This window comes from Trichechus manatus, unplaced genomic scaffold (genome assembly GCF_000243295.1).
Source record: "Trichechus manatus latirostris isolate Lorelei unplaced genomic scaffold, TriManLat1.0 scaffold00123, whole genome shotgun sequence".
In the NCBI taxonomy this organism is placed as follows: Eukaryota; Metazoa; Chordata; class Mammalia; order Sirenia; family Trichechidae; genus Trichechus; species Trichechus manatus.
Window position 1 is genome coordinate 3993851 of NW_004444059.1, and position 26639 is coordinate 4020489.

At 37.0% G+C, this 26639-nt stretch overlaps 1 protein-coding gene across 2 annotated transcripts in view; it reads left to right on the forward strand.

Moving 5' to 3' along the window:
• The window catches only part of NELL2 (neural EGFL like 2), a 420771-nt gene that overhangs the window by 173637 nt on the left and 220495 nt on the right, over window positions 1-26639 (forward strand). For both annotated transcript variants that reach the window (XM_012557904.1, XM_004384560.2), the window contains 3 exons: window positions 7641-7732; window positions 11190-11292; window positions 23684-23812. In XM_012557904.1, the coding sequence (XP_012413358.1) occupies window positions 7641-7732; window positions 11190-11292; window positions 23684-23812 (324 nt within the window). The remainder of the gene's footprint in view (window positions 1-7640; window positions 7733-11189; window positions 11293-23683; window positions 23813-26639) is intronic.

The window sequence follows — 26639 nt, forward strand, 5'->3', positions numbered from 1 at the left end:
TTATTATTTTTTGATATGATGCTGAATTCTATTGGCTAGAATTTTGTTGAGAATTTTTGCATCTATATTCATGAGAGCTATTGGTCTGTAATTTTCTTTTTTTGTGGCATCTTTGCCTGGTTTTGGTATCAGGGTTATGCTGGCTTCATAGAATAAACTAGGAATTATCACTTCCTATTCTATGTTCTGAAATAGTTCTGAGTAGTACTGGTGTAAGGTCTTCTTTGAATGTTTGGTAGAATTCTCTAGTGAAGCCATCTAGGCCAGGGCTTTTTTTTTTGTTGAGAGTCTTTTAATTACCTTTTCAATCTCCCCTTGTTATGAGTCTGTTCAGATTTTTAACTTCACTTCGTGTTAGTTTGGGTAGGTAGTGTATTTCTAGAAATTAGTTCATTTCCTCTGGATTTTCAAATTTGTTGGAGTATAGTTTTTCAAAATACTCTGTTATTTCAGTTGGGTCTGTTGTAATGTCCCCCTTTTCATTTCTAATTTGGGTTGTTTGCATCCTCTCCTGTTTTTCTTTTGTCAGTCTGGCCAGTAGTTTGTTGATTTTGTTGATTCTTTCAAAGAATCAACTTTTGGTTTTGTTGATTCTTTCTATTGTTTTTCTGTTCTCTATTTCATTTATTTCTCCTCTGATCTTTAATATTTCCTTTCTTCTGGTGTCTGTGGGCTTCTTTTGCTGTTCTCTTTGTATTTGTTCGAGTTGTGTAGCTAATGTTTTGATTTTATCCCTTCTTTTTTTGATGTGTGCATCTATTGCTGTAAATTGACCTTTGAACACTGCCTTCACTGTGTCCCAAAGGTTTTGGTCTGATGTGTTTTCATTCTCATTTGATTCTAAGAATTTTTTAATTCCATCTCTGACTTCTATTACCCAATGGTTTGTAAGTATGGTGTTATTCAGTGTCCATCTAATTGATTTTTTTTCCTTACTCTTCTTGCTGTTAATTTTTATCTTGATGATGTTGTGGTCAGAGAAGATACTTTGTATAATCTGAATGTTTTGGATTTTGTTGAGGGTTGCTTTGTGGCCTAAGTTGTAGTCTATTCTGAAGTACGTTCCATGTGTTGGAAAAGAATTGTACTTTGTAACTGTTGAGTGGAGTGTTCTCTCTATGTCTATGAGGTCACTTTGCCTGATTGTGCCCTTGAGATCTCTGTATGTTTGTTGAGTTTCTTTCTAGATGTTCTGTCCTTTACTGAGAGTGGTGGGTTGAAGTCTCTTACTATTATTGTGGAACTGTCAATTTCTCTTTTCACTGCTTTTAGAGTTTATGTATTTTGGAGCCCTATCATTAGGTATACAGATATTTATTATGGTTATGTCATTATGATGAATCGTATCTTTAATCATTATATAGTGTCCTTCTTTGTCTTTTATGGTGGATTTTGTTTTAAAGTCTATTTTATCTGAGATTATTATTGTCACTCTGGTTCTTTTTTGGTAACTGTTGGCTTGATACATATTTTTTCCATCTTTGCTTTTTAATAAATTTACATCTTTTTTTCTAAGTTGTGTCTCTTGTAGACAGCCTATGTTTTGAATCCTGTTTTTTTATCCATTCTGTCACTCTCTGTCTCTTTATGGGTGAATTTAGGCCATTCATCTTCAGTGTAATTATTGATTGATATGAGTTTATTGTTGTCATTTTGTAGTGCTTTTTTTTTTGTGTGGTGCAGTTGTTTTCTTTCTTCCTCTTACTCTCCTTTGTTGAGTTCCTTTTGTTTGTGGATTTTTTTTTCCATTTCTTTTGTTTTTGTAGATTTTGTTTTTACTGAGACTTTATGTTTTTCTTCTTTATTTTGATGAATAGGTTTGTTAACTTTCTTTGTGGTTACCTTGAAATTTACCCTTATCTTCCTAAATTTGAACCAGTCTATGATTACTTGGTATCTACTCGCCTTCCTCTCCATTAGAAATTTCTATACCTACACCATGTACTCCCTCTTTTATTGTTCTGACATTGTTGTTATTTACAGATTAACTTCCCTGGTTCCCTGTTGTAAAACTTTGGTTCCGTATAGACCTTTAGAGTTCATTTCCTAGGTTAGTATCTGGCTTGTGCGATCTTGTGTCCTAGATTCAGTCTCTGATCTGATGTTGTGTGACCTCAAACTGATGGAGTCCTTTTAATCATTCTTTTAAGTTTGGTTTGGTTTTTACATAGTCCCTTATTTTCTGTTTATCTAGAAATGTCCTAATTTCACCATCATATTTGAACAAGAGTTTTGCAAGGTATGTTATTCTTGGTTGGAAATTTTTTTCTTTCAGTGTTTTATATATGTCATCCCATTGCCTTCTTGCCTGCAGGCTTTCTGCCAAGTAATCAGAGCTTAGTCTCTTTTCCCTGTGTACGTGACTTTTTGTTTTTCTTGAGCTGCTCTCAGGGTTCTTTCTTTGACTTTGGTTTTAGCGAGTATGATTATGATATGCCTTGGTGATTTTCTTTTGAGATCTATTCTATATGGAGTTCATTGAGCTTCTTGGATGGTCAGCTTTTCATCTTTCATGATATAAGGGGAGTTTTCTGTCAGCAATTCTTCAGTGGTCCTCTCTATGTTTTCTGTTTTCTCCCCGTTCTGGAACTCTGATCACTTGCAAATTTTTGCCTTTGATTGTATTCCACATAATTCTCAGGCTTCTTCATTTTTCTTCATTCTTTTTTCTGATTTTTCCTCAAACAAAATTGTATCCAAGTGTTTGTCTTCAATTTTGCTGATCCTCAGCCCTTCTATGACACTGTCCATTTCTGAAATCTTGTTATTTATCTTTTGGATTTCTGATTGATGTTTCTGTATGATTTGTAGTTGTGAATTTATTTTTACATTTTGTTCCTGTGTTATTTTCCCGAATTCTTCCATTTTTTGGTCTGTATTTTCCATGAGTTTGTTTGCCTTTTCCATTAATTTGTCTATTTTTTCCCCATTTTTGTCTGCTTTTTGCTTCAACTCTTGGGTAGCTCTGAATATTAGAGATTTGAATTCCCTATCAGGTAGTTCTAGTGCCTTTTCTTCTACTGGAAAGTCATCTGGTGTTTTATTTTGAGCACCTGCTGGAGCCATCCTGTTCTGTTTTTTTAATATGCTTTGATATTGGCTACTGTCTTTGGGACATTCAGTAGTTATTTTCTTTGTTTATTGATTGTAGATTTGTTTGTTTCTTCCCTTTTTTTTTGTTATCACTGAGCAGGTAGGCTGTGCATTCTTTGTTGTTTGCTCATCTGTGTGCATGATATTTTCACCTCCTTGTCCAATGGGCAGGGCCAGTTGCTCAGCTATGGTGCAGCCGGCAGGTCCAGTGGGTACTCTGTTTCCTGCTGAGAGCTCCCTGAAGCTGCTTGTCTGTATACCCTGCCCGACGATCTCCAGTGTGGGTGGGGCACATCCACTTCCTGGCTGCCTGAGCTACCGCAGCCTGTTAGGAAGCAGTGGAGGCCAAGTGGGGAGAAGAGGGATGAGGGGGGTGAAAAAGCATATATCACTGGTTACCCGGTGCTCTGTCTCCTGCTGGGAGCTCCATGAAGCTGCTTTCCCGTACTCTTTTTCTTCCCATCTTCGACATGAGTTCAAGATCGCGAATCCATGCTTTGTTAGCTGATAGGGCCTCTGCTTATATTTATCCTCGCTCTTTGTTCTCTGTCAGTTTTTTTATTCCATTTGGTGCTTGACTGAGTTCTTTATCTTTTCATTTGATGCTTAGGGTTCTAGGATTGACGTTTGTCTCTGTTTTACTTAGTTTTTCAAGACTTTCCTGTGGACAGATGGTGTGGTGCTTCTGTCGCGCCATGTTGACTCCGCCTTCTCTGAACGCTCTCTCGGAAATTAGGAAGGAGCCCTAGTGGCACAGTGGTTAAACCAAAAGGTCAGTGGTTTGAAACCACCAGCAGCTCCATAGGAGAAAGATGTGGCAGCCTGCTTCTGCTGAGGTTTACAGCCTTGGAAGAATCTTTATGTTTTTATTCTTTTTTATTTTGATGGTGTGAAAACAGTGTAGGGGTGGCCTCTGACCTCCTCTAACTTCACAAGGTGAGAGGAGAATCAAGATCAACAGCCCAAAGCTGATACCTATGAGGCAAGGCCAGACAAGTGTCCTCGCTCTGCCATCTTTACCAATTCTCACACCACTGTCCCTCCCACAGCACTCTCCACTGGGTTTGATAGTTCATTGCAGTGGCCACAGAGAGCTCACCATAGTCATGATTATAGGGTTTATTAGGTAAGTAACAGGTTATAATTCAGGCTCAGGAACATTCAAGGATACATTTCTTCTGTTAGGACACGCTCTTCCTGCTGTACGCACAGGCACGCTCCTCCCTGGCCCTAGGCCTCTGCCCAAGGGCACTCAGCTTTCTGTCTCTGTGGGCTGGGAAGCCCACTGCACCATCTGCTGCTGCCAGGTTTCTGCTGCTGGGTCTCTGCTGCTTCTTTTCATTGCCTTCAGTGTTACAGTTCTCTCTCTCACTGTCTCCCGGCTCCAGGAGCTTCTCAGCACAGGCTTCCCAGATCCAAAGAATGTGCTGGCTCTCTTCTTCTTTGGTCATGATGGGATTCTGTCTTCTGCCTCTGGGGTTGCTCACTTCAAGCCCAGAAGGCTGGCACAAGTAACCAATCCCTTGGTGGGCCACAATTACTCTATTATCACAGTCCTGCCCATTTACTTGGGTGAGAGTTACACGACCATGGCTAGAGAGGCCACACAAAAGTGATCTGTCACACCGCAGATGAGTAGGTTTGTTATTTTCCTTTGTGGTTACCTTGAAATTTACCTTTATTTTCTAAGTTTATATCAGTCTGTTATTTCTTGCTATTCCCTTGACTTCTTTTCCACATGGAAGTTCTATGACTGCACCATTTATTCACTCTTTTGTTTTGACATTGTCGTCATTTACATATTGACATCTATGGTACCTTGTTTTCAGTATTTTAGCTTTGTTTTGTTTTTGTGAATTCCCTGAGCGTGATATCTGGTTGATCGGTCCTATGTCCTAGTCTTTGATTGTTATCTTTTGTTGGTTCTCTAACTGGAGGACTTTCTTTAATATTTCTTGTAATTTTAGCCTGGTTTTTTTTACATATTCCCTTAATTCCTGTTTATCTGGAATTGACCTCATTTGCCATCGTATTTGAGAGACAATTTTGCCGGATATATAACTCTTGGCTGGCAATTTTTTTCCTTCAAGTCTTTATATATGTCATCCCATTGCCTTCTTGCCTGCATGGCTTCACCTGAGAAATGTGAGCTTAGTTTTATTGGTTCTGCTTTGTAGGTCACTTTCCGTTTATCCCTAGCCGCTCTCAGGATTCTTTGTCTTTGGTTTTGGCAAGTTTGATTATGATATGTCTTGGTGACTTTCTTTTGGGGGTTCAACCCTGTATGAGGTTTATTGAGCTTCTTGGATAGATACCTTCTCGTCTTTCATGATATTGGGGAAGTTTCCTTCCAGCAAATCTTTGATGGTTCTCTCTGTGTTTTACATTATCCCCTCGTTCAGGAACTCCGATTACTCACAGGTTTTTCCTCTTGATAGTATCCCACATAATTCTTAGGCTTTCTTCATTTTTCTTCACTCTTTTTTCTGATTTTTTTCTCAAACAAATTTTTGTCAATGGATTTATCTTCATTCTCACTTAGTCTGACTTCCATTGTCTCAATTCTGCTGTTATGACCTTCTATTGAGTCATCTATTGACCTTCTGTTGGGTGATGGTGTGCATCTGGTAAGCTGGCAGCTTGCACTTTTACAGGTCTGCCATTGTTCCTGTTTCCATTCTGGAAGTGCATGCAGATTTGCTGCTGCTTGGCTGCACCAGATGGGGTGGATTTTGGCTTGGAATGTTGCTGCTTGCCTCAACCTGTGTGCACTGTGCAGATTCAGCTAGGAGGATACTGGTGATCCTGCAATCCATAATTCCTGATTTCCACTGTTTTTGAATTGTCTCTCCTTCCACCTGTTGCTCAGTTTGATTCTTCAGCTTTATCTTTGCTGCCTAGGGTTCCTGGATTATCATATATATCTGATCCGCTTGTTTTTTCGGGTCTTTGTTGTTGAAGCATCTGACTATTCCACCCTCTTGTCCTTGCATCTTGGCAAGCTGATACTTTTAAAGGTAATGGGAAGATGTAAATTCCAAAGAGGGAAAGAGTTTCTTCTAATTTGCACAGTGGAATGAAAGGACATGTACACATTCACTTTGTAAAATATGTGTAGTTTAAAAAAATTGAATTTAGTAATAGGTAGAATAAACAGCCCGAGTCTGTTCAGGTTACTGTATGAAATGATCATTTTCACTGGTCTTTTGAAGTAATTAGCTCGGGGTGGATCTAGGTGCAATGGGGCTCTGAAGCATCTACAATACTGGCTGTACTTTCAGAGAAAAACAGTACAAATTTATGAAAACAAAAGTTAGTTCATGGTCTTGAAATGTGCCCAAGCCATAGAGGAGTCTTGAAGGTTAAGCTTCATTAGCTTCAGTATAAATCTTTTTTGTTTACATGATGAGTCAAAACGAGTATTTGAAACATTCATTTAAAAACAAGCAAAGAATTTCTGTTGGCTGAAAGTTTGTGTGAATTGTAAATATCTTACAAATTTCAGAGAAAAATTTATTTAATACTCTGCATGCATTTTCATTAATTAAAATTATATTTTCCACACTGAATCTGAAGTTATATTTTAAAATTTTGTGTAATTGGGATGGAAGCAAGGCAGGGCCAGATTAAGACTTTCCAACATGCTAAATAGGATATCCTAACACATATGTTGTATCCTTTGGTGGGGCAAATGGTTAACGTGCTGGGCTGCTAACTGAAAGATTGGAGGTTCCAGTCCACGCAGAGCTGCCTTGGAAGAAAGGCTTGGCAATCTACATCCAAAAAACCAGCCATTGAAAACCCTATGGATCACAGTTCTACTCTGACACATGCGGTTGCCATGGGTCAGAATTGACTCATCAGCAACTGGATTTTTAACTCATATATCAAAGAAGTAAAACCAAACCTGTCACTGTTGAATCGATTCTGACGCATAGTGACCCTGTAGGACAGAGTAGAACTACCCCGTAGGGTTTTCAAGGCTTTGAGCTTTACGGAAACAGACTGCCACATCTTTCTCCCTTGGAGCATCTGTTGGGTTCGAATCGCCAACCTTTTGGTTAGCAGCTGAGCACTTAACCACTGCACCTCCAGGCTTCTTAACCCATACATACGTGGATATAAAATAATAATAGGCCATAAAATATAAAACTTTCACATAAGCTGAAATTAAAATAGCTTCTTCCTAAGCTTCTGTTTTAAAATTCTTTAATGGTCCATCAAAAATGAACTTTTCTCATATTTGTGTTGACCCTGGACTTATTGCTGCCATCATCTACTAAGGCTGCTAGTATGCTTATTGGAAATCCTTTTAGGGGTCTCATTCTTGTCCATTTTTCACCTTATCTTACTTTCTGAGCTTAATAAGCACGGCAGTATCTCCTGAACCTACATGTGCCTTACAGTAGATTGAATTTAGGTTTATAGTCATTCAAACTCTTGGAAAAGCTGTGTGAACATGTGAAATACTGTTACAAATGATCTGAACACCTCTATGCTATTTTCTCTAATAAAAAATAAATGTATATGTATCTTTTATTCTAAAGCAATATGCCAATTTCAAGGACGAACCTACTTTGAAGGAGAAAGAAATACAGTCTATTCCTCTTCTGGAGTGTGTGTTCTCTATGAGTGCAAGGTAAGGAAACACTTTATGCATCCTTCAAAATTGTTTCACTTATGTAAACACAGTAAGTTTTTCTGTGAAAGCTCACCCTTGCAATACATTTTCAAATTCTAAGGCACAGAAAATTCAGAATAGTAATTATAATTCAAATGTAAAGAAATCCCATTATTTTTTGCAAGCATATACATTAATTGTTGTAAAACAACTTCCCAATGAATAAAAATGCCATCTTGTCAAATTAAACTTTTATGAAGTTGTCTTATATTTTCCAAATTCAGATATACTCTTGGTTTGCTGTTGTGAAGAAATTGTAGATAAAGTTACACTCAGCTTGTTGTCACTCATTGTTTTGATTCATGTGAGAAATATCAGTCAGTTCAATTAAAGTATAAAAATTACCGATAAAAATTATCTACTGTATGGAGATGAAACTGACGTTTATCTTAATCCCTTTGAGGGGAGTGTTTTAAATTATTTGAAGGGGAATTCCTCACGAATTTACTTGCCATGGTCTCTTGACATATGTTTCTGAAGCAAATGTGATTTCTTTGAACTCTGCTCCTTGACTTACTAATTGAAAAACTAAATATGATTCAAACCACTCCCTATATTTGCCTTTTATAGACTGTAATATTTCAACTGTATTCTATCTGAAAGAAACTGTATGTATATAAAGTTTCTGCCTTAAGTTTCCGTTTATATTTGATCCTTCATTTTACTCTTTAAATGTCTCCCTTAGATGGGATTTGGGGCTGATTTAGTGTATATAAATTATGGAGAAAATTAAGATAGGTGATTTATTCTGCCAGCACCATCAATAAACTGTAAACGTCTATCTTAAGGTTTTCTACAGAAGCAGAACCAGTGAATTATAGATAGATGGGTAGGTAGGTAGGTAGATAGATAAAGAGAGAGAGAGAGAAAGAGAGAGAGATTTACTTCAAGGAATTGACTCACGTGATTGTGAGGGGCTGGCAAGTAGTCAGTCGACAGGCTGGAGACTCCTGCAGGCTTACATTCTAAGCTCTGAAGGTCAGCCAATGGAAAGAGTGAAGTGTGCCAAAATACTTACAGTCTGGAGGCAGAGCACACTCTAGGGAAACTCCCTTTTCACCTGATTGATTGATTACACACCTTTAGATTACAGCAGTTAGATTAGTGTTTGGCCAAACAACTGGGAACCATAGCCTAGCCAAGTTGACACATAAAATTAAACATCACAGCATCTATAGGATTATTAAAGGTTAAGGAAAAAAATCCTAAGAATTTTCTCAAGAAATATTAAATCTGAAAGAAGTAAACTATGCACACATTATGTATCTTAAGGTGGAAGTCTTTTGGTATAAAAAGGAGAAGGTGTAAAGAGTCAAGACTGTATGACAGATTTGGTTTTTAGAATGTGAAAGTGCTGATTTCTTCATGCCCATCTCAAAGTATTCTGGCTGTTTTTTGTTTGTTTGTTTGCTTAAATTGTTACTCCTATGATGTATGTTACTATCTTAAAGATAAGAGAGCTGAGGCGTAACATTAAAATGAATTGCTGAACCTGTACTTCAAGAGGGACTTTTCTCTATCAGCAACCATACACCAATGCTGTTTTGAGTAGAGTAGCTCTCACCATAGATACAGGGATTGGAAGACTTAGAGTGAGATGTAGTTAATTCCAAAATGAGAAAAGAGAATCAGCCAAAAATTGCTTCAAGGAAGGTGGACACTTTCATCTGCTGATTTCTAATGGTAAACTGTGGCTTTAAAGTGTCAACTCAAAATCTTGAGGGTATTTGAAGTTTCTCTACTTAAATGTTCATGTGTGTGTGTATAAATATACTACAGATATATATTTTTTATGTGATGAGAGTGTGTCATATAATACTGGTAATTATGGTTTAGAAATTTACTGGGATAGTTGCCTATTTGGTTTTAAAATAGCCATGAAGTTACTTGATTTTAATTTAGTGTTGTTAGAGACCTATATATAGGCAACACTGCAGGTGCTCAGCAAATATTAGATTAATGAATGAATGTTACCTTGTATTTGCTCAAACATAAGGCACAATTTCTTACCCTCCAACATAGTGCTGTCCAGTAGGAATAGGAGACAAACCACCTTTGTAATTTTTATTGAGCTAAAATTTCTATATTTAAACCTACATATGCATAACCATATAATTTCAACATATAATTAATGTAAAAATAATTAATGAAATAGTTTACATTCCTTTGTCATACAAAGTCTTCAAACTCTTGTGTGTATGTACTATTGACTGGGCAGCACCATTATACATATTATCATAAGCTTTTGTAGTTGTCAACTGAATTTTTGAATTAAGGACTTCCATTGTTTCTTCTGCCTTCAGGACCCATAACTCCATATTTACACTTTTACATTATGGACGGCTCTCACTCTTCCCTTCTCTGGGTCATCAATTCTGGTCCCTGTTTTTTCCTTTTATTAGCCTTGAAATTGTGTCCTGGGAGTCTGTGACTTCAATAGTAACAGAGAAGAACACTATAAGATTCCCAGATATGATATTACTGTTAAACCAAAGGATTTGACGCCACTGTATCCATGTCTCCTGCCACTTTCTACATTAGAGACTATGACTTGGAGACGATCTTTTACATAAGTAACCTGGAAAAAAGGCAGAGGCATGAAAACAGTACGTAATAGAAATGACATCCAAGAAAACTAAGCTATTAAGCAGTAGTTAAAATGGAAGCCTGCAAGTTCCAAGAGTTATTTTATTATGTACTGATAAGCATAATATAGCATAGTTAATGGCACTTGTTCTTAAGAGATTGGAGATTGAGAATATAGAAGCCAATTGTTTGCTTCTAGGGCAAGACTACTACAGTTATCAGAAAAGTATTTTGTATTTTGGTTTCTCTTTGAGAAGGATTTTATCCACTTTTCATTGTGAAAACTGTATTTATTTTACATTGATCTGTTTATTCATTCAGTACTTTTTGAGTGCCAACTATATGCCAGAAAATGTGCTAAGCATTCATTCACAAGAGAGACATGGACTTTGCTCTCATTTTCTCATTACTTCTTAATAGAATCACCTATGAGAATATCTTTATAATAGTTTAGAAAACTTTGAAATGAGCATGTTTTAAAAGTTCATTTTATATTTATTGTTTTTTTCAAAGTAAGCTGTAGATCTAATTCAAGCTATATTTTTGCTACAGTTGCCATTTGGATTGCCAGAATTTGTGTAAAACCAGGATTATCCAGATGCTTGACAAATTGTAGACATGGCCACAGTGGGATACTCTGATTCCCAGTGCTACTTGGGATTTTCAGTTGTGATTTAATTTCAGGAGTGAGCCTTTGACCTGTGCAGAGGTTCTGAGAATTAAAATTTCATTCTCATATTGGAAGAGTCTCTTCAGATGTTGGATCTGGAAACTTATTAGTAAGCCCTAATTAAGAAGTTTGAAGTATTTCTTTTCTCTTGTCCAACAGGACCAGACCATGAAGCTTGTTGAGAATTCAGGCTGTCCAGTTTTGAATTGTCCAGAATCTCATCAGATTACGTTGTCTCATAGCTGTTGCAAAGTTTGTAAAGGTAAGGCTTCTTCTTTGTTTTGGTGAGATTTATGTGCATAAGTATGGGACATTGGTGGTTCAGGGGTGGAATTCACACCTTTTGTGCAGGAGACCTGGGTTCAGTTCTCAGCCCGTTCACCTCATGTGCTGCCACCACCTCTGTGTCAGTGGATGTTTGCATGTTACTATGTTGCTGAACAGGTTTCAGTGGTGCTTCCAGGCAAAGACAGGCTAGGAAGAAAGGCCTGGCTATCTACTTCCAAAAATCAGCCAACAAAAAACCTGTGGATCACAACTATCTGATCACATTGTTCATGGAGTTGCTGTGAGTCTGAAGCTAACTCAACAGCAGCTAATAACAACAACATGTGCATGAGTCATTCTAGGAGGCTGGTAAAATTGACATTAAAATGGAGATTTCTATATGCAAGTTATTTCCAAAGACTGATGATATTTCCTTAAAGATTTTCCTAACTGATAATTTTGCCAGTTGGGCCTGACACACAGTAGATAGTGAAGGCATATTTAGTACATTGAATTTAAACCTACATGCCCCATCTCTGCTAGGTGTCTTACACCTCTCTCAAGCTGTGGATGTCTATACTACTCTCTGTGTGCTAGTTCTGAGTCAGAACAACATTACAGAAGTCAGTTACCAACAATGCTGTTATTTTATTGACAGTCACTGTTGCTTGGCAATGGTTTTTGGTTTGATATTCATTTTTTCTCTATTACCTAGCATACTTTCCAGTATGAATACTTCAAATCCCTCTTTTTTCAGTTCATCTCTCCCTCACCCATAGCCTGTTTGTTTATTGAGAAGATAATGGCAATCAGACATGCATTGCTTGTTGTGTGTGACCTCTGTGATGACAGGCCTAGGACCAGTAAGTAGAAGGTACTTAGATTTTTAGTTCAGTATAATAAAATGCTAAAATTAGAGCTAAAGTCAGAAATGTAGTGGGCCATCTCAGGAGGCAGTGAGTTCCACCACTAAAGGTTCTTGCGCTTGGTATTTTATTATAGATTCAAGCATTGAACTAAAGTGTTGATTAAATGCAACTCTTTAAGATCAATCCCAAAATTATATTTGCCTTTCTGTATTATATTGAAATTATATGTTTATGAATCTGTCTCTTGCATTAGACTATGCACTTTGAGGGCAGGTCTGGGTCTTTATATTCATCTCTATATCCTTAATACTTAGTATAACATCTGGAATGTAGTTGATACTCATTAAATAAACTACTAGCACTTATTTGAATGATGGCCTTTATGCTGATGTACAACCTGACTTAAATAGAAAAAGAAAAAGAAACTTCATAAAATACATACCATTTTGTTTCATTTTAACCTAATCTATTAAAAGTAGACATGAGATCCCCTCTCCCATTTTTAGCAGGGTGGTATAGTTGTTGTTTTTTGTTGTTTATTTTTGTTTTTTAAGCTCCTTTTATCCATTCAATTAAGAGTTTTAAAATCTAAGTTTTGTGCAGTGCTCTTTGGCAATTACAAAGTGGTTTAAGACTTGGTCTGCCCTTCAAGGAGCTTTCAGAGTAGCCCTTAAGAACTAAGGAACACTTCCACAAATAACTACAATCAAAGAGACATATAATGAGGGCCATTAGTTTTAACCCTCATAGTGTCTGGGAAAGTGACTTGCGCAGAGCATGTGTGGAACTTGATGTGAAATAAGGATACTCATTTTGGTCATTTAATTTGATTTGAAACTGGACTCCTAGGTTGCAGCTTGACTAGAGTGTTTTGGCGGCCAAAGGAAGGCTATACCAGTACTTTGCGAACTTAAATATGCATACAAATAACCTAGTGGTCTTATTAAAATGCAGATCCTGATTCAGTAGCTATGGTTTGGTAGGATTGTGGCCAAGAATCTGTATTTTTAATAAGCTCCTAGATGCTGCTGATGCTGCTGTATAATCTCATCTATAATAAACTCCCAGATGATGTTGATACTGCAGGTCAGTAGTACCACACTTTGAGTAGTTATCTATTGCTGCATAACAAACTGCCCCAAAACTCAACTCAGTGACTAAAAACAACCGTTTGATTATATATCACAATATTGAGGACCAGGAATTCTGAAGGGCTTGGCTAGGGGATTCTTCTGTGCTATCTATCTAAACCTCTTCCCCATAAACTGTGGTTCTCAATTATTTTACCTACTATATTTCCTTCAAAAGCTAATACACCCCCCTCCCACACCCACACACACACACACACACACACACACACACATACACTGTACTTACTTGTCTGTGTTCCCCCAGCTCCTGTAAGCTCCTCAAAGGCAGGGCTAATGTCTACCATTTCTGCTTTGTCACCAATGGATACCCTGAATGGTTCTTGGGACATAGTAGGTACTTGATGAATGAGTATCAGTAGACATTTGGGTCCATTAACTCATGCAAGAAATATTTTGTTGAGTAGCTGCTGTGTACCAAGAGCATCAAAGCACATCACATGGGATTTAACAGAATCGTAAATGTATTAGAGTGTGGAGTGTTGTGTTATGTACATACTTATGTGTATTCTTGGTAAAATGGAGAAATTATACCCACCTTGACTGGTATAGGATATCTGTGTGACTTATTAGTTCCTTTGGAAGTTTGACAATCAAATAGTTCTTCACCAGAAAGCTGAGCCTGCTTTAAGTGAAGACGTTTTCCTTCTTTGTCACAACCAGTTGCAGTACTTGCCTGATTCTACTTCAAGAGAAGCTTCGGGTATACCTTTTAAATATTAGTAGGTTGTTGCCATGGCTCTTTTTTATTTCTTTATTACATTGTTTAGAATTGATCTCATATATGCTATAAAAAATTGAAGTCAGTTCCATGCTGAAAGCTGGACTGAGCTGGAAGGTTCAAGATGTTCTCACTCTTATGCAGGGAACCTTGGCAGCGATAACTGGAAGACTGGACACAGCTGGGGCTCCCTCCATCTCCATGTAATCTCAGGATCTCTCTCTGTGCTGTTTCTAGCTGAACAGTCAGATTTCTTAAATGGTGGCTCAGGACTCTTAAAGGCTAGGACTTGCATCACTTCTACCAGTTTGCCACACTGTGGTGGCCTGCGTGTTAATGTGATGCTGGTCGCTATGCCATCAGTATTTCAAATACCAGCAGGGTCACCCATGGTGGACAGATTTCAATAGAGCTTCCAGACTAGGACAGACTAGGAAGAAGGACCTGGCAGTCTGCTTCTGAAAAAACTGGCCAGTGAAAACCTTATGAATAGCAGCAGAACAGTGTTTGGTATAGTACTGGAAGATGAGTCCCTCAGGTTGGAAGACACTCAAAATACCACTGGGGAAGAGCTCAAAGTAGAGTCAACCTTAATGATGTGGATGGAGTCAAGCTTTTGGGACCTTCATTTGCTGATGCGTCATGACTCAAAAGAAGAAGAAACAGCTGCAAACATCCATTAATAATAGGAACATGGAATGTACAAAGTATGAATCTAGAAAAATTGGAAGTCATCAAAAATGAAATAGATGGCATAAAGATTGATATCCTAGGCTTTAGTGAGCTGAAATGGACTGGTATTGGCCATTTTGAATCAGACAATCATATGGTCTACTATTTCAGGAATGACAATTTGAAGAGGAATGGCATCACATTCATTGCCAAAAAGAACATTTCAAGATTGATCCTGAAGTACAATGCTGTCAGTGATAGGGTAATATCCATAAGCCTACCAGGAAGACAAGTTAATACAACTATTATTCAAATTTATGCACAACTACTAATGCCAAAGATGAAGAAACTGAAGATTTTTACTAACTTCTGCAGTCTGAAATTGATTAACATGCAATCGAGATGCATTAATAACTACTGGTGATTAGAATGCGAAAGTTGGGAATAAAGGAGGATCGGCAGCTGGAAAATATGGCCTTGGTGATAGAAACTGTCAGAGATAGCATGATGTAATTTTGCAAGACAAATGACTTCTTCATTGCAAATGCCTTTTTTCAGCAGCATAAGTGGCAACTGTACACATGGACCTTGCTGGATGGAGTACTCAGGAATCAGACTGTATATGTGGAAAGAGATGATAGAGAAGCTCAATATCATCAGTCAAAACAAGCCCAGGGGCTGACAGTGAAACAGACCATCAGTTGATCATATGCAAGTTCAAGTTGAAGCTGAAGACAATTAAAACAAGTCCATGAGAGCCAAAGTACAAACTTCAGTATATACCACCTAAATTTAGATACCATCTCAAGAATAGGTTTGACACACTGAACACTAATGACCAAAGACCAGACGAGTTGTGGAATGACATCAAGGACATCATGCAAGAAGAAAGCAAAAGGTCATTAAAAAGACAGGAAAGAAAGAAAAGACCAAAATGGATGTCAAAAGAGACTCTGAAACTTGCTCTTAAACGTAGAGTAGCTAAAGCGAACAGAAGAAATGATGAAGTAAAAGAGCTGAAAAGAAGATTTCAAAGGGCACCTCGAGAGGACAAAGTAAAGTATTATAATGACAAGTGCAAAGACCTGGAGTTAGAAGACCAAAAGGAAAGAATACACTCACCATTTCTCAAGCTGAAAGAACTGAAGAAAAAATTCAAGCCTAGAATTGCACTGTTGAAGAATTCTGTGGTCAAAATATTGAATAACCCAGGAAGCATCAAAAGAAGATGGAAGGAATACACAGAGTCACTGTACCAAAAAGAATTGGTCAACATTCAGCCATTTCAGGAGATATCATATGATTAAGAGCCAATAGTAGTGAAAAAAAAAGTCCAAGAGGCACTGAAAGCATTGACAAAAAACAAGGCCCCAGGAATTGATGTAATACCAATTGAGATGTTTCAACAAATGAATGCAGTGCTGAAAGTGCTCACTCGTCAGTGCCAAGAAATTTGGAAGATAGCTACGTGGCCAACCGACTGAAAGAGATCCATATTTGTGCCCATTCCAAAGAAAGGTGATCCAACAGAATGTGGGTATTATCGAACAATACCTTTAGTATCACATACAAGTAAAATTTTGCTGAAGATAATTCATAAACGGTTGCAGCAGTGCATTGACAGGGAACTGCCAGAAAATAAGCTGGATTCAGAAGAGGACGTGGAGTGAGGGATATCATTGCTGATGTAAGATGTATCTTGGTTGAAGGTGGAAAATACCAGAAAGATGCTTACCTGTGTTTATTGACTATATAAAGGTATTTGACTGTGTGGATCATAACAAATTGTGGATAACATTTCAAAGAATGATAATTGCAGAACATTTAATTGTGCTTATGTGGAACCTGTACATAGACCAAGAGGCAGTCATTTCAACTGAACAAGGGGACACTGTGTGGTTTAAAATCAGGAAAGTCGTGTGTCAGGGTTATGTCCTTTCACCACACTTAATCAGTCTGTATGCTGAGCAAATAATCTGAGAAATTGGACTATATGAAGAAGAATGCAACATCAGGATTAGAGGGAGACTCATTAACAACCTGTGATATGCAGATGACACAACCTAGCTTGCTGAAAGCTAAGAGGACTTTAAACACTTACTGATGAAGATCAAAGACCACAGCCTTCAGTATGGATTACATCTCAGCTTAAAGAAAATATAAAATCTCACAACTGGACCAATAAGCAACATCATGTTAAACAGAGAAAAGATTAAAGTTGTCATATTTCACTTTACTTGGATCCACAATAACGCCCATGGAAGCAGCAGTCAAGAAACCAAAGGAAGTATTGCATTCAGCAAATTTGCTGCAAAAGACCTCTTTAAAGTGTTAAAAAGCAAAGATGTCACTATGAGGACGAAGGTACCCCTGGCCCAAGCCAGGGTATTTTCAATCACCTCATATGCATGTGAAATCTGGCCAATGAATAAGGAAAACCAAAGAAGAATTGATGCCTTTGAGTTATGGTGTTGGTGAAGAACATTGAATATACCATGGACTGCCAGATAAACAAATCTGTTTTGGAATAAGTACAGCCAGAATACTGCTTGGAGTGGAAGATGGAGAGACTTTTTCTCATGTGTTCTGTACATGTTATCAGGATGGACCAGTCACTGGAGACGGACATTACGGCTGTTAAAGTAGAGGGTCAGCCAAAAAGAGGAGGACCCTCAATGAGAGAGACTGGCACAGTGGCTGTACAGTGGGCTCAAACATAGCAATGCTTGTGAAAATGGCACAGGACCAGGTAGTGTTTCGTTCTGTTGTACATAGGGTCACTATGAGTCGGAACCGATTTGATGGCACTTAACAACACCACCGTACTGTATTAGTCAAAGTAATCACAGGCCAGCCCAGATTAAAGTATAGGGGAAATAGGTCTACCATAGATAGGAGGAGCATTTAAAATTTGTGGCCATTTTTAATCCACTAGAAGTGTTCAGGGACTGCTCAAAAATTAGAAAAGTGAATAACCTAGAAGTTTGTCAAGGTTGAATAGAACATGATTTGTGTAAGATGCTGGTTTAGGGTCTTTCAGATGTAAAGAGAAGCCCTGGCCACATCCGTTTTTATAATACATTTTGTGTTTTTGGTGAAAGTTTACACAGCAAATTAGGTTCCCATTTAACAATTTCTATTCATATTGTTCAGTGACATTGGTTACATTTTTCACAATGTGTCCACATTCTCATTATTTCCATTCTGATTGTTCCATTGCTCCCCATCCCCCCACCCTGCTGGCTCCTCCATGTTTCTCATCTTTGCTTTAGGGTAAATGTTGACTGTTTGATCTCATATAGATGATTTTTAAAAAGAGCTCAGTTCTCATTGGTGATATTGTTCATTTTGTGAGCCAATTTATTATTTAGCTAAAAGATGACCTCTAGAAGTGGTTTCCGTTCCAAGTTCAAAGGACATCTCAGGGTGACAGTCTTGGGAACTCCTCTAATCTCTGTCAGTCCAGTAAGTTTGGCCTTTTTTAAGGATTTGAATTTTGTTCTACATTTTTCTCTCATTCAGTCTGGGACCATCTATTGTGTCTCTGGTCAAAACAGTCAGTAGTGGTAGCCGGGCACCATCCATCTCTTCTGGTCTCAGGGTAGATGAGGCCGTGATTCGTGTGGGCTTTTAGTCCCTATGGAGTAGTTTCTTCCTTGAGTTTTTGGCTTCCTTCTTTTTGTTTTGCTCCAGATGAGTAGAGACCAATAGTTGTATCTTAGACGGCTGCTTGAAAGCTTTTAAGACCCCCAGCACTGCTTACCAAATTAGGATGTAGAACATAGACTTTATGAACTATATTATGCCAATTGACCGACTTATCCCATGAGACTATTGTCCTAAGCCCTCAAACCCAATAACTCAACCTGCGAGGTGTTTGGTTATGTCTAGGGAGTCTCCATAACAGTGCCCCCTGTGTGCTTTATTATATATATGAGTATATATGCAACACAAACAAACATGTCTATACATAAGCATACAGATACACCTATCCATGCACACACAGGTACTCACATATGCCTTCCTATATACATGTATTCATACATACCTACCTATGTTACCACACATATATTTTTTGGTTGTTATTGCAAAATTGTATATGTTATAGCATTTACCAAAAACATCCGTTATTCTTGTGTACTTCTTAGTGTTATCATTTACTTTGGTCAAGTTGTACAGACTTCACATGTACCATTTCTTTTTGAAAGGGCCCTGATATATTACACAAAGCAAGTTAGGAAATGGAAAAACTAGTTTCCAAAATTGTGTTATATTTGTTTGTAGTTTTAAAAATTAATGTGCTTACCCAGCACATTCAAAACTACATTGACAAAATATACCATGATATATACCCCCTACACCTGAGATTCTGATAGAATTGATATGAGATGGGGCATTGGCACCACTAAACAACAACAACAAAAACTCCTTGATGAATTCTTTTGTGTAGCCAGGGTTGAGAACCATTGGTCTAGGTAATACTCAGACTGAAAGTGGACAAGTTGGCCCTTCTTGAAACATTTAGCACCATTTATAGTAAAGATTACTACTTCAGTTTCTGACTTCAAATATGCAGAATAAACAAATACGTTTTCCTGGCATTCTCTGCATTTTTAACCAAAATAATAATAATAAAAAAAAATCAAGTTCTTAAGGCTTAAATTTTGAGTCAGCACCTACATATAAATTGTGACAAATTCACTTATAATAAAATCAGCCTCCAGGTTCCAGGCCTGCTTTTGTAGTGCTAAAGATACTGTATTCACTCACATATGCAGGAGTAAATTGTTCAACAACATTGAGTAAATATTCCCTAAGGGCAGAGCATGAGATTAAGTGTTGACCTTTCCACTAGAGGCTTGGCTAGTGGTTGGATACCAAGCTGTGCACAGATACAAGGCTCCAAATCACTAGGCACCAAATCAAATCCAACCAAGACAGCTTTCTAGGTACCCTGCAGCTGGCTGTCTTCTGTAGTAGCAAGTCAGAAGCAGTGTGGCAGGAGTGTTTTTTCACTTTTTTTCCTATTTGAGAGCCCTTTCAAGGAAGCTTATACCAAATTACAGCATGAGACAGCGATACAGCTCCTTCTGTCCCAACTTCTGGATAATCCACAGTTTTCCAAATTATTCAAGTATCACATTCATGATTCTTGTTATCTATAGTATTACTAATATTATTTCGTTAAATTTTTAAAAATCTACTGTTAGTAAACTCATATTTTAAACTTAGTTTCATTCCTAAGCACTGGTATCCATAAAATAATGGAGTTATATAGATTAACATATTAAAAGGAACCCATTGCTATTAGTATTTTTCTTTTTATGTTCATCCATGTACAAGAACTACACTTTAGGAAACCCTAGGATAATATATCATCTTGTAAAACATCACCTAGATAAATTAGTATTCTTTAAGGTGCAAGTGATTGAGCACCCAATCCACTGGCTTAGCAGTAAATAGAGTATATTAGCTTCAGTAAGCAGAGGGTAAATTGGCTTCAGGTGAAGCTTAATTCAGATCTCTGACCCTTTCTTTACCTAGGTGCATCTCTCAGTTTGTCTCCTCTGAGTTGACTTATTTTCAGGTTCTATGTGTTCGAAAGTAGACCACAGACAGCATTATGCTCACATCATTATGACACTTAGGTAGGTGGAAGAGAAAATTCAATGCCCTCATAGGTTGAACAGAAAGAAGTTCCAGAATTGAGTTGCAGTGGACTTCATTAACATGAACTGGGTCTTATGGCCTTACTTGAACAGATTATGTGTCCAGGTCAGTGGAATGCATTGACTGGTGTGGCCTCATCTGTAGAGGGGTAGAGCCTATTTTTCTATAAGCACCTGGGCTGACAGTAGGGATGAGTGGTTCATCCAAAGTATAACTGGGCTTTTTTTTTTTTTTTTCCACAGAAAGGAATAGGTGCTTGTTGACAAAGCTAACAAATATTCATCACAAAAGTATTGTATTCTCTGTCTCTTGGTTATTATGTGTGCCAATTAATGTATATTGTTCTTACCTAGTCACAACCTTTTATATACACCCTTACCTACTAGTTTAGTTATAGAAAAATGCATATTTATATTTTATAGAAAGATCTACACTTATTAGAAAAAAACAGAACTTTACATAACTTTATAAAGATTAAAATAGGAATAGAAGACTTGATATCCTTTTTGTCAAAATCCAGAGGAGGAAATAAAATAAGTATTATGTTGAGTTAGAATTTGGTCTATCTCATTTGTCTATATGAATTTTTTCTATGATACAGATCTCAGTATATTTAGTTTGTTGGTTATTAGTAATACTCTAGTAGCTTTAATTAATATATACTATAGTAATTGTGCTTTTACATAGATGATCTCATTTAAACCTCACATTTTTGTAAGACAGGTATCCTAACTTTCTAGGTGAGAAAATCTAAAGGCTTAGAAAGGTTAATTAACTTACACAGCTAGTAATTCACACAGCTAATAAATGGCAGAGACGGGATGCAAACCCAGGTCTGTCAGCTCTATAAGCCAAGTGCATATGAATAGAAATGTAACTCTGAAGGTAATAGGAATATGGTTTATTGCCAATCCATACTATGATTTTTTTTGAAGCTATTCCCTATAGATTGGAAACAACCCACTTTAATCAACTATGAATTTTCTACCCATGAGCAGTTAGTCTTTTGACCCTGGCATTTTGTGTCTAAGCAGCAGAACAGCCAGTAGAGTCAGTCAATTTATTTGTTGAGAGAATAAATCAAAATAGTTATCTGACATCATTTAGAGTAAATTAGAATTTGATAGAAAATTTCAGTTTTCAAGTCTTTCCGTTTAAAAAAAACTATTTGATAAAAAATAAAGCAAACTTTAATGTAAAATAGTGAAAGGCAGATCACACTATTGTCTTACAGTTGGAAAATTCTTGCAGTTATTAAACACTGCGTGTCTGTGCACATAGCATAGTGTTTGATGCTGAGATGGGCGGTCTCACCATTAGTGAGGCGGAACTGGCAATGGATTCTCATAGATAGAGGTAGCATATGGCGTAGACAGTATTGGAAGGAGTCTGAAAAATGGGAGAAGAGAAAATGTAGCAAAGTGAAAACTTGAAAGGATAGTTTTGGAAATATAAACCTGTGAAAGAAGAATAAAAATGCATCAGGGACAGTGCCTATTCTTAGTCACAACCACCTAAAAGTTGTTTGAAACATGATAGGTAACATCGTATGGAGATTGAGCACTGTGTTAGAACATGGTATCTTGATTCTTTGTGTATCTTAAGAAGCAGACCAATTTTTTTTTTATAAGTTTGTCTTAATTTAGAATAAATATGAAGTGAGTTTTGAAGATTTTTCATTTTAGTTTGATAATGTGCTGAGCTATTGGGATAAAGAGTGAAGATGGCTTTTTAGCTGAAATTGTTCCCCCTCAGGCATTGTAAAAAGACAATGGAATACATTTTAAGAAATTTGGTCTCAATTTAGCTACTTAAAGAAGGAAATAAAAAGACCCTAGGAGAAAGGATTTTTAACTTTTCTTCTTCGTAATAATGAACATTTTACTTCTAAATGTTCAGCTTTAATCATGAGAATTTAGATTCTGAAGAATCTCGTCAAAAGATAAGTTTCCAAGTGATTTAAATGCTGTTATGAACTCAGTTTTTCTGGTCTGAATACACCTCTTTTCTATTTTATTTCTTCTTTGTAGAAATCACTAATTCATTTCCTTTTTTTTTTTTTCCTATTCCTTTTTAATGCCGTGATTACATTTTAGGAACATCACCCTTCTTAAGTCTTGTCCAATTGCACCAGCTTCATAGTTACATTTCATGGGAAATATGTTTTAACTTTGGGGTAATATTCAAAATAGTCTGAATGGGCACCCGAAAATCAGAATGGATACCACCCATCGTGCTGTGCCAGAGTATATCTGATGGTCAGAGTGTAGTTTCATCCACTCATTGAGTCACAGTGTTCTTTGGAAATTTGGTTACCAAATAAGTTGAACCACTTTAGAACCTGTATCCTCTGATTTTCTCAAGTAAAATTCTTTTCTTGGCTTCAGGCAGATGAGTTTGTTCTGAGCTACATGAAATATATTCTTCTAGCCTTCTTTTCTTTTATATATGGACTGAAAATAGTGATTCATTAGACAGTGTAAAATGAGGTAGATAACTTATGATCAGGCAATTTGAAAAATGTTTGAATGATATGTAATCATGGATTAAATATGGATTCTAGTATTCAAGCTTTTCATTTCGGCATTAGTATGATCTTTGGACAAGAGGGTTCAGACAGGAAAAAGATCCTGAGAAATTGCACATGATTTGTGTCACTGTTTATAACATGTTCCATTTTTCTTTCCTCTCATAAAGACTCTGGGATCTGTGAAATCTTTGTTATTCATAAAACTTTCTTCTTCTTTTGAGTGGACATACTTTGCTTTGCAGATTTCCAGAGAAAATTAGTTTAAAGTGATGTAATTTTCACTTTTTAACACATTTAGAAAATTTTTGTTTTTTTAAAGAATGCTAAGCTTTTTGTTTCATTTCTTAAATATACAATTTCATCTGCCCTGGTCTCTATTACCCATGGTTATAGATAATGTTCAACCACTAGCTCGCAGATTACCTTCTCATTATGTTATCTTTCTCTTTCATAAATCTTCATTTTGGACTTCAAGAATTTTTGTTTCAGACATATGAAGGATTATAATTAGAATATTAGGGACTAGGCAAAATTTATAAAATAAAAAACAAAGAAGATATAGAACTAACTTGAAGTAGAAATTAATTTAGTTAAACATGAAAATGAACTTTTTGGTACTCATAGCCTGTGGTTCTAGAAACATTGGATAAAGATATTAATTTTAAAAAAGGTCATTTAGGGAAACATAGCTTCAGATCAAAGGAAGAAATTAAGTAGACAAAGTTTATTTGCTTTGTCACAGTTTCATTTACCTTAATGTATTTTTTTTCTTGCAGGTTATGACTTTTGTTCTGAAAGACATAACTGCATGGAGAATTCTGTCTGCAGAAATCTGAATGACAGGGCAGTTTGTAGCTGTCGAGATGGTTTCAGGGCCCTTCGAGAGGACAATGCCTATTGTGAAGGTAATCCTTGTAATGATGTGTAGCTCAGCTGTATAAATTTCCTAGGATTACTGCATGCAAAATTTATTAATTTCCCAGGTTGTCAAGTTGATGGGCCCATTAAAGCAGTGAATTTAATTTGAAGCATATTAATCAGCTAAAAAGAATTATCTTTCAAATTACAGTTTTTCAGAGCTCTGCTATATGTCAGAGTAATAAGTTAATGTGGCTGGTTTCTTGAATTAGAACAAATCTTCCATTGTGAAATTGCTTTCTTTTTTCATAATTAGATACTCAGATAGCTCACATATTGACATGATTACTGTGGCTTGCAGTTAGAATAGTAGTCAGATTTTTCCAGACAATGTTGTATAACATAGGCAATCAATTAACAGGAAGATAAAGTACCCACTGCTATTTGTCTTTGCTATACTAAGTAATCTCAGTGGTTGTATTTATGTGCTATGGTATTTAGTAAGTAGCTCAAGGGGAGTAAATAGTTTGCTAGTTATTTTTAAGAGTTGTAACTGATGTTCATGGTAGTTTATTATCTCTGGAAACAGTCCAAATCCAGTGAGCAGGCCCTTGGCATTTACAAGTGGCATGGCTTTGACCACTCATGAAGACCCTTGAGGTCTATGACATGTGGTAGTTTATAATTTTGCTGAGGCATGGATTCGAATGGTTCCCATGAATTGTGTGACTACGGTTCTGAGCAACTTACATAACTTGTGTGTCTTGCAAGTAATAGCACCAATTTTGTGGTGTTTGGTCATTTGAAGGATCAAGGAGAATTCTAGACTAACTCCTTCCAAATATCAAGTGTGTGCCATAGGTCATTGGAGACAGAAAACCTCAAGTATAAACACACAGCCTCTATTTAGCCATGTGATGATTAGTTGACCCTTGGGAAACTAACTCCTTTTGTTTCCCTGAATTTTAAATAGATTTTCTCTGTCTTAAAAATCAATATCCATTTTTAAATTGACCTTTGGATCAAAATATTTCTTTAGTGTTCTGATTCAGTCCTAAAGGAATCACTTGATTATTGCTGGTATTATTCTGTGATAAAGGAAAGACATATGACTCTTCTACTCCCCAGTTCATAATGCAGATTAATTTAAAATTCCTCATTTTGAAAGATTTTGTATGAGAAATGGATTTTTACCTAATGATTTATGTTCTTCATACCGTAGAGTTAAACTTTATATGTAAAATCATGTATTTTCATTGCAATATTTGTGATATCCAATAAGTAATAAGTCCCACTGATAATGTTTGTAATCTGAAACCACATAGTACAAATCCATGTGATACATCTTTTTAAATCTTAATTTTATTAGCATCGTTTTTATTTTGAGCTGCTCATTGTTTTTTGTTGTTGTTAAATATATTCACTCATGTAAAAAATATTTAGTGAACACCTACTATGTACCAAGCACTTTTCTGAGCACTGGACAGTAAATGGTGAACAAGACTGATACGGTTTCTGTTACCAGGAGCTAATATTCTTAGAGGGAAGACAGACTATAAGTGGGTAAGTATAGAAATAGAGAAGATAATTTCAGGTAGTGATAAATAGGAAGGAAGACGGAGGAAGAAAATGAAACAAGATGATATGATAGCGCTTGATTAGGGGTGTGTGTAAATGGAGAGGTCAGGGACAGCCGTTCGGGGGAGATGACAGTTTATCTGAGGCTTGATGTTAGGGAAATAGCCATGGAAAGTGGGGCAGATCTGGGATAGAGCATTCCAAACAGAGGGAATAGGAGGTGGAAAGACTCTGAGTGGGGCCATTCTGTTCCATGCCTCTTTCCTAGCAAAACATCTCATAACATAGATGACTCTGGAGGGCATTGTTGTTGTTGTTAGTTGTCGTCGACAACTCCTAGCAACCCTTTGTACAACAGAACAAAACACTTCCCAGTTCTACGCCGTCCTGGCAATCATTGTTAACTTTGAGCCCATTGTTGCAGACACTGTGTGTACCCATCTCGTTTAGGGTCTTCCTCTCCTTCACTGAATCTTCCACTTTACCAGGCATTATGTCCTTCTCCAGGGACTGCTCCCTCTTGATAACATGTCAAAAGTATGTGAGACAAAGTTTGCCATCCTGGCTTCAAAGGAGCATTCTGGCTGTACTTTTTCCAAGACAGATTTATTTGTTCTTTTGGCAGTCTGTGGTATATTCAATGTTCTTCGCCAACACTGTAATTCAAAGGTGTAAATTCTTCTTTGGTCTTCCTTTTTCATTGCCTAGCTTTCACATGCATATGAGGGAATTAAAAATGCCATGGCTTGGGCCAGTCACACCTTAAAGATCTTTTGCAGCAGATTTTCACAATGTAATACATTGTTTGATTTCTTTTTTCTTAAATTGTATTTTAGATGAGGGTTTACAGAGCAAATTAGTTTCTCATTAAACAATTAATACACATATTGTTTTGTGACATTGGTTGCCACCCCCACGACATGTCAGCATTCTCCCCCTTCCCAACCTTGGGTTTCCTGTTACCAGCTTTCCTGTTCCCTCCTGCCTTCTGCTTCTTGCTGCTGGGCTGGTGTGCCCATTTAGTCTTGTTTGGTTTTACGGGCCTGTCTAATCTTCGGTTGAAGGGTGAACCTCAGGAGTGACTTCAGTACTGAGTTAAAAGGGAATCCAGGGGCTGTACTCTCGGGGTTTCTCCAGTCTCTGTCAGACCAGTAAGTCTAGTCTTTTTTTTTAACGTCATTTGACTTCTTGACTGCTGCTTCCATGGGCATTGATTGTAAATCCAAGTAAAATGAAATCCTTGACAACTTCAGTTTTTTCTCCGTTTATTATGATGTTGCATATTGGTCCAGTTGT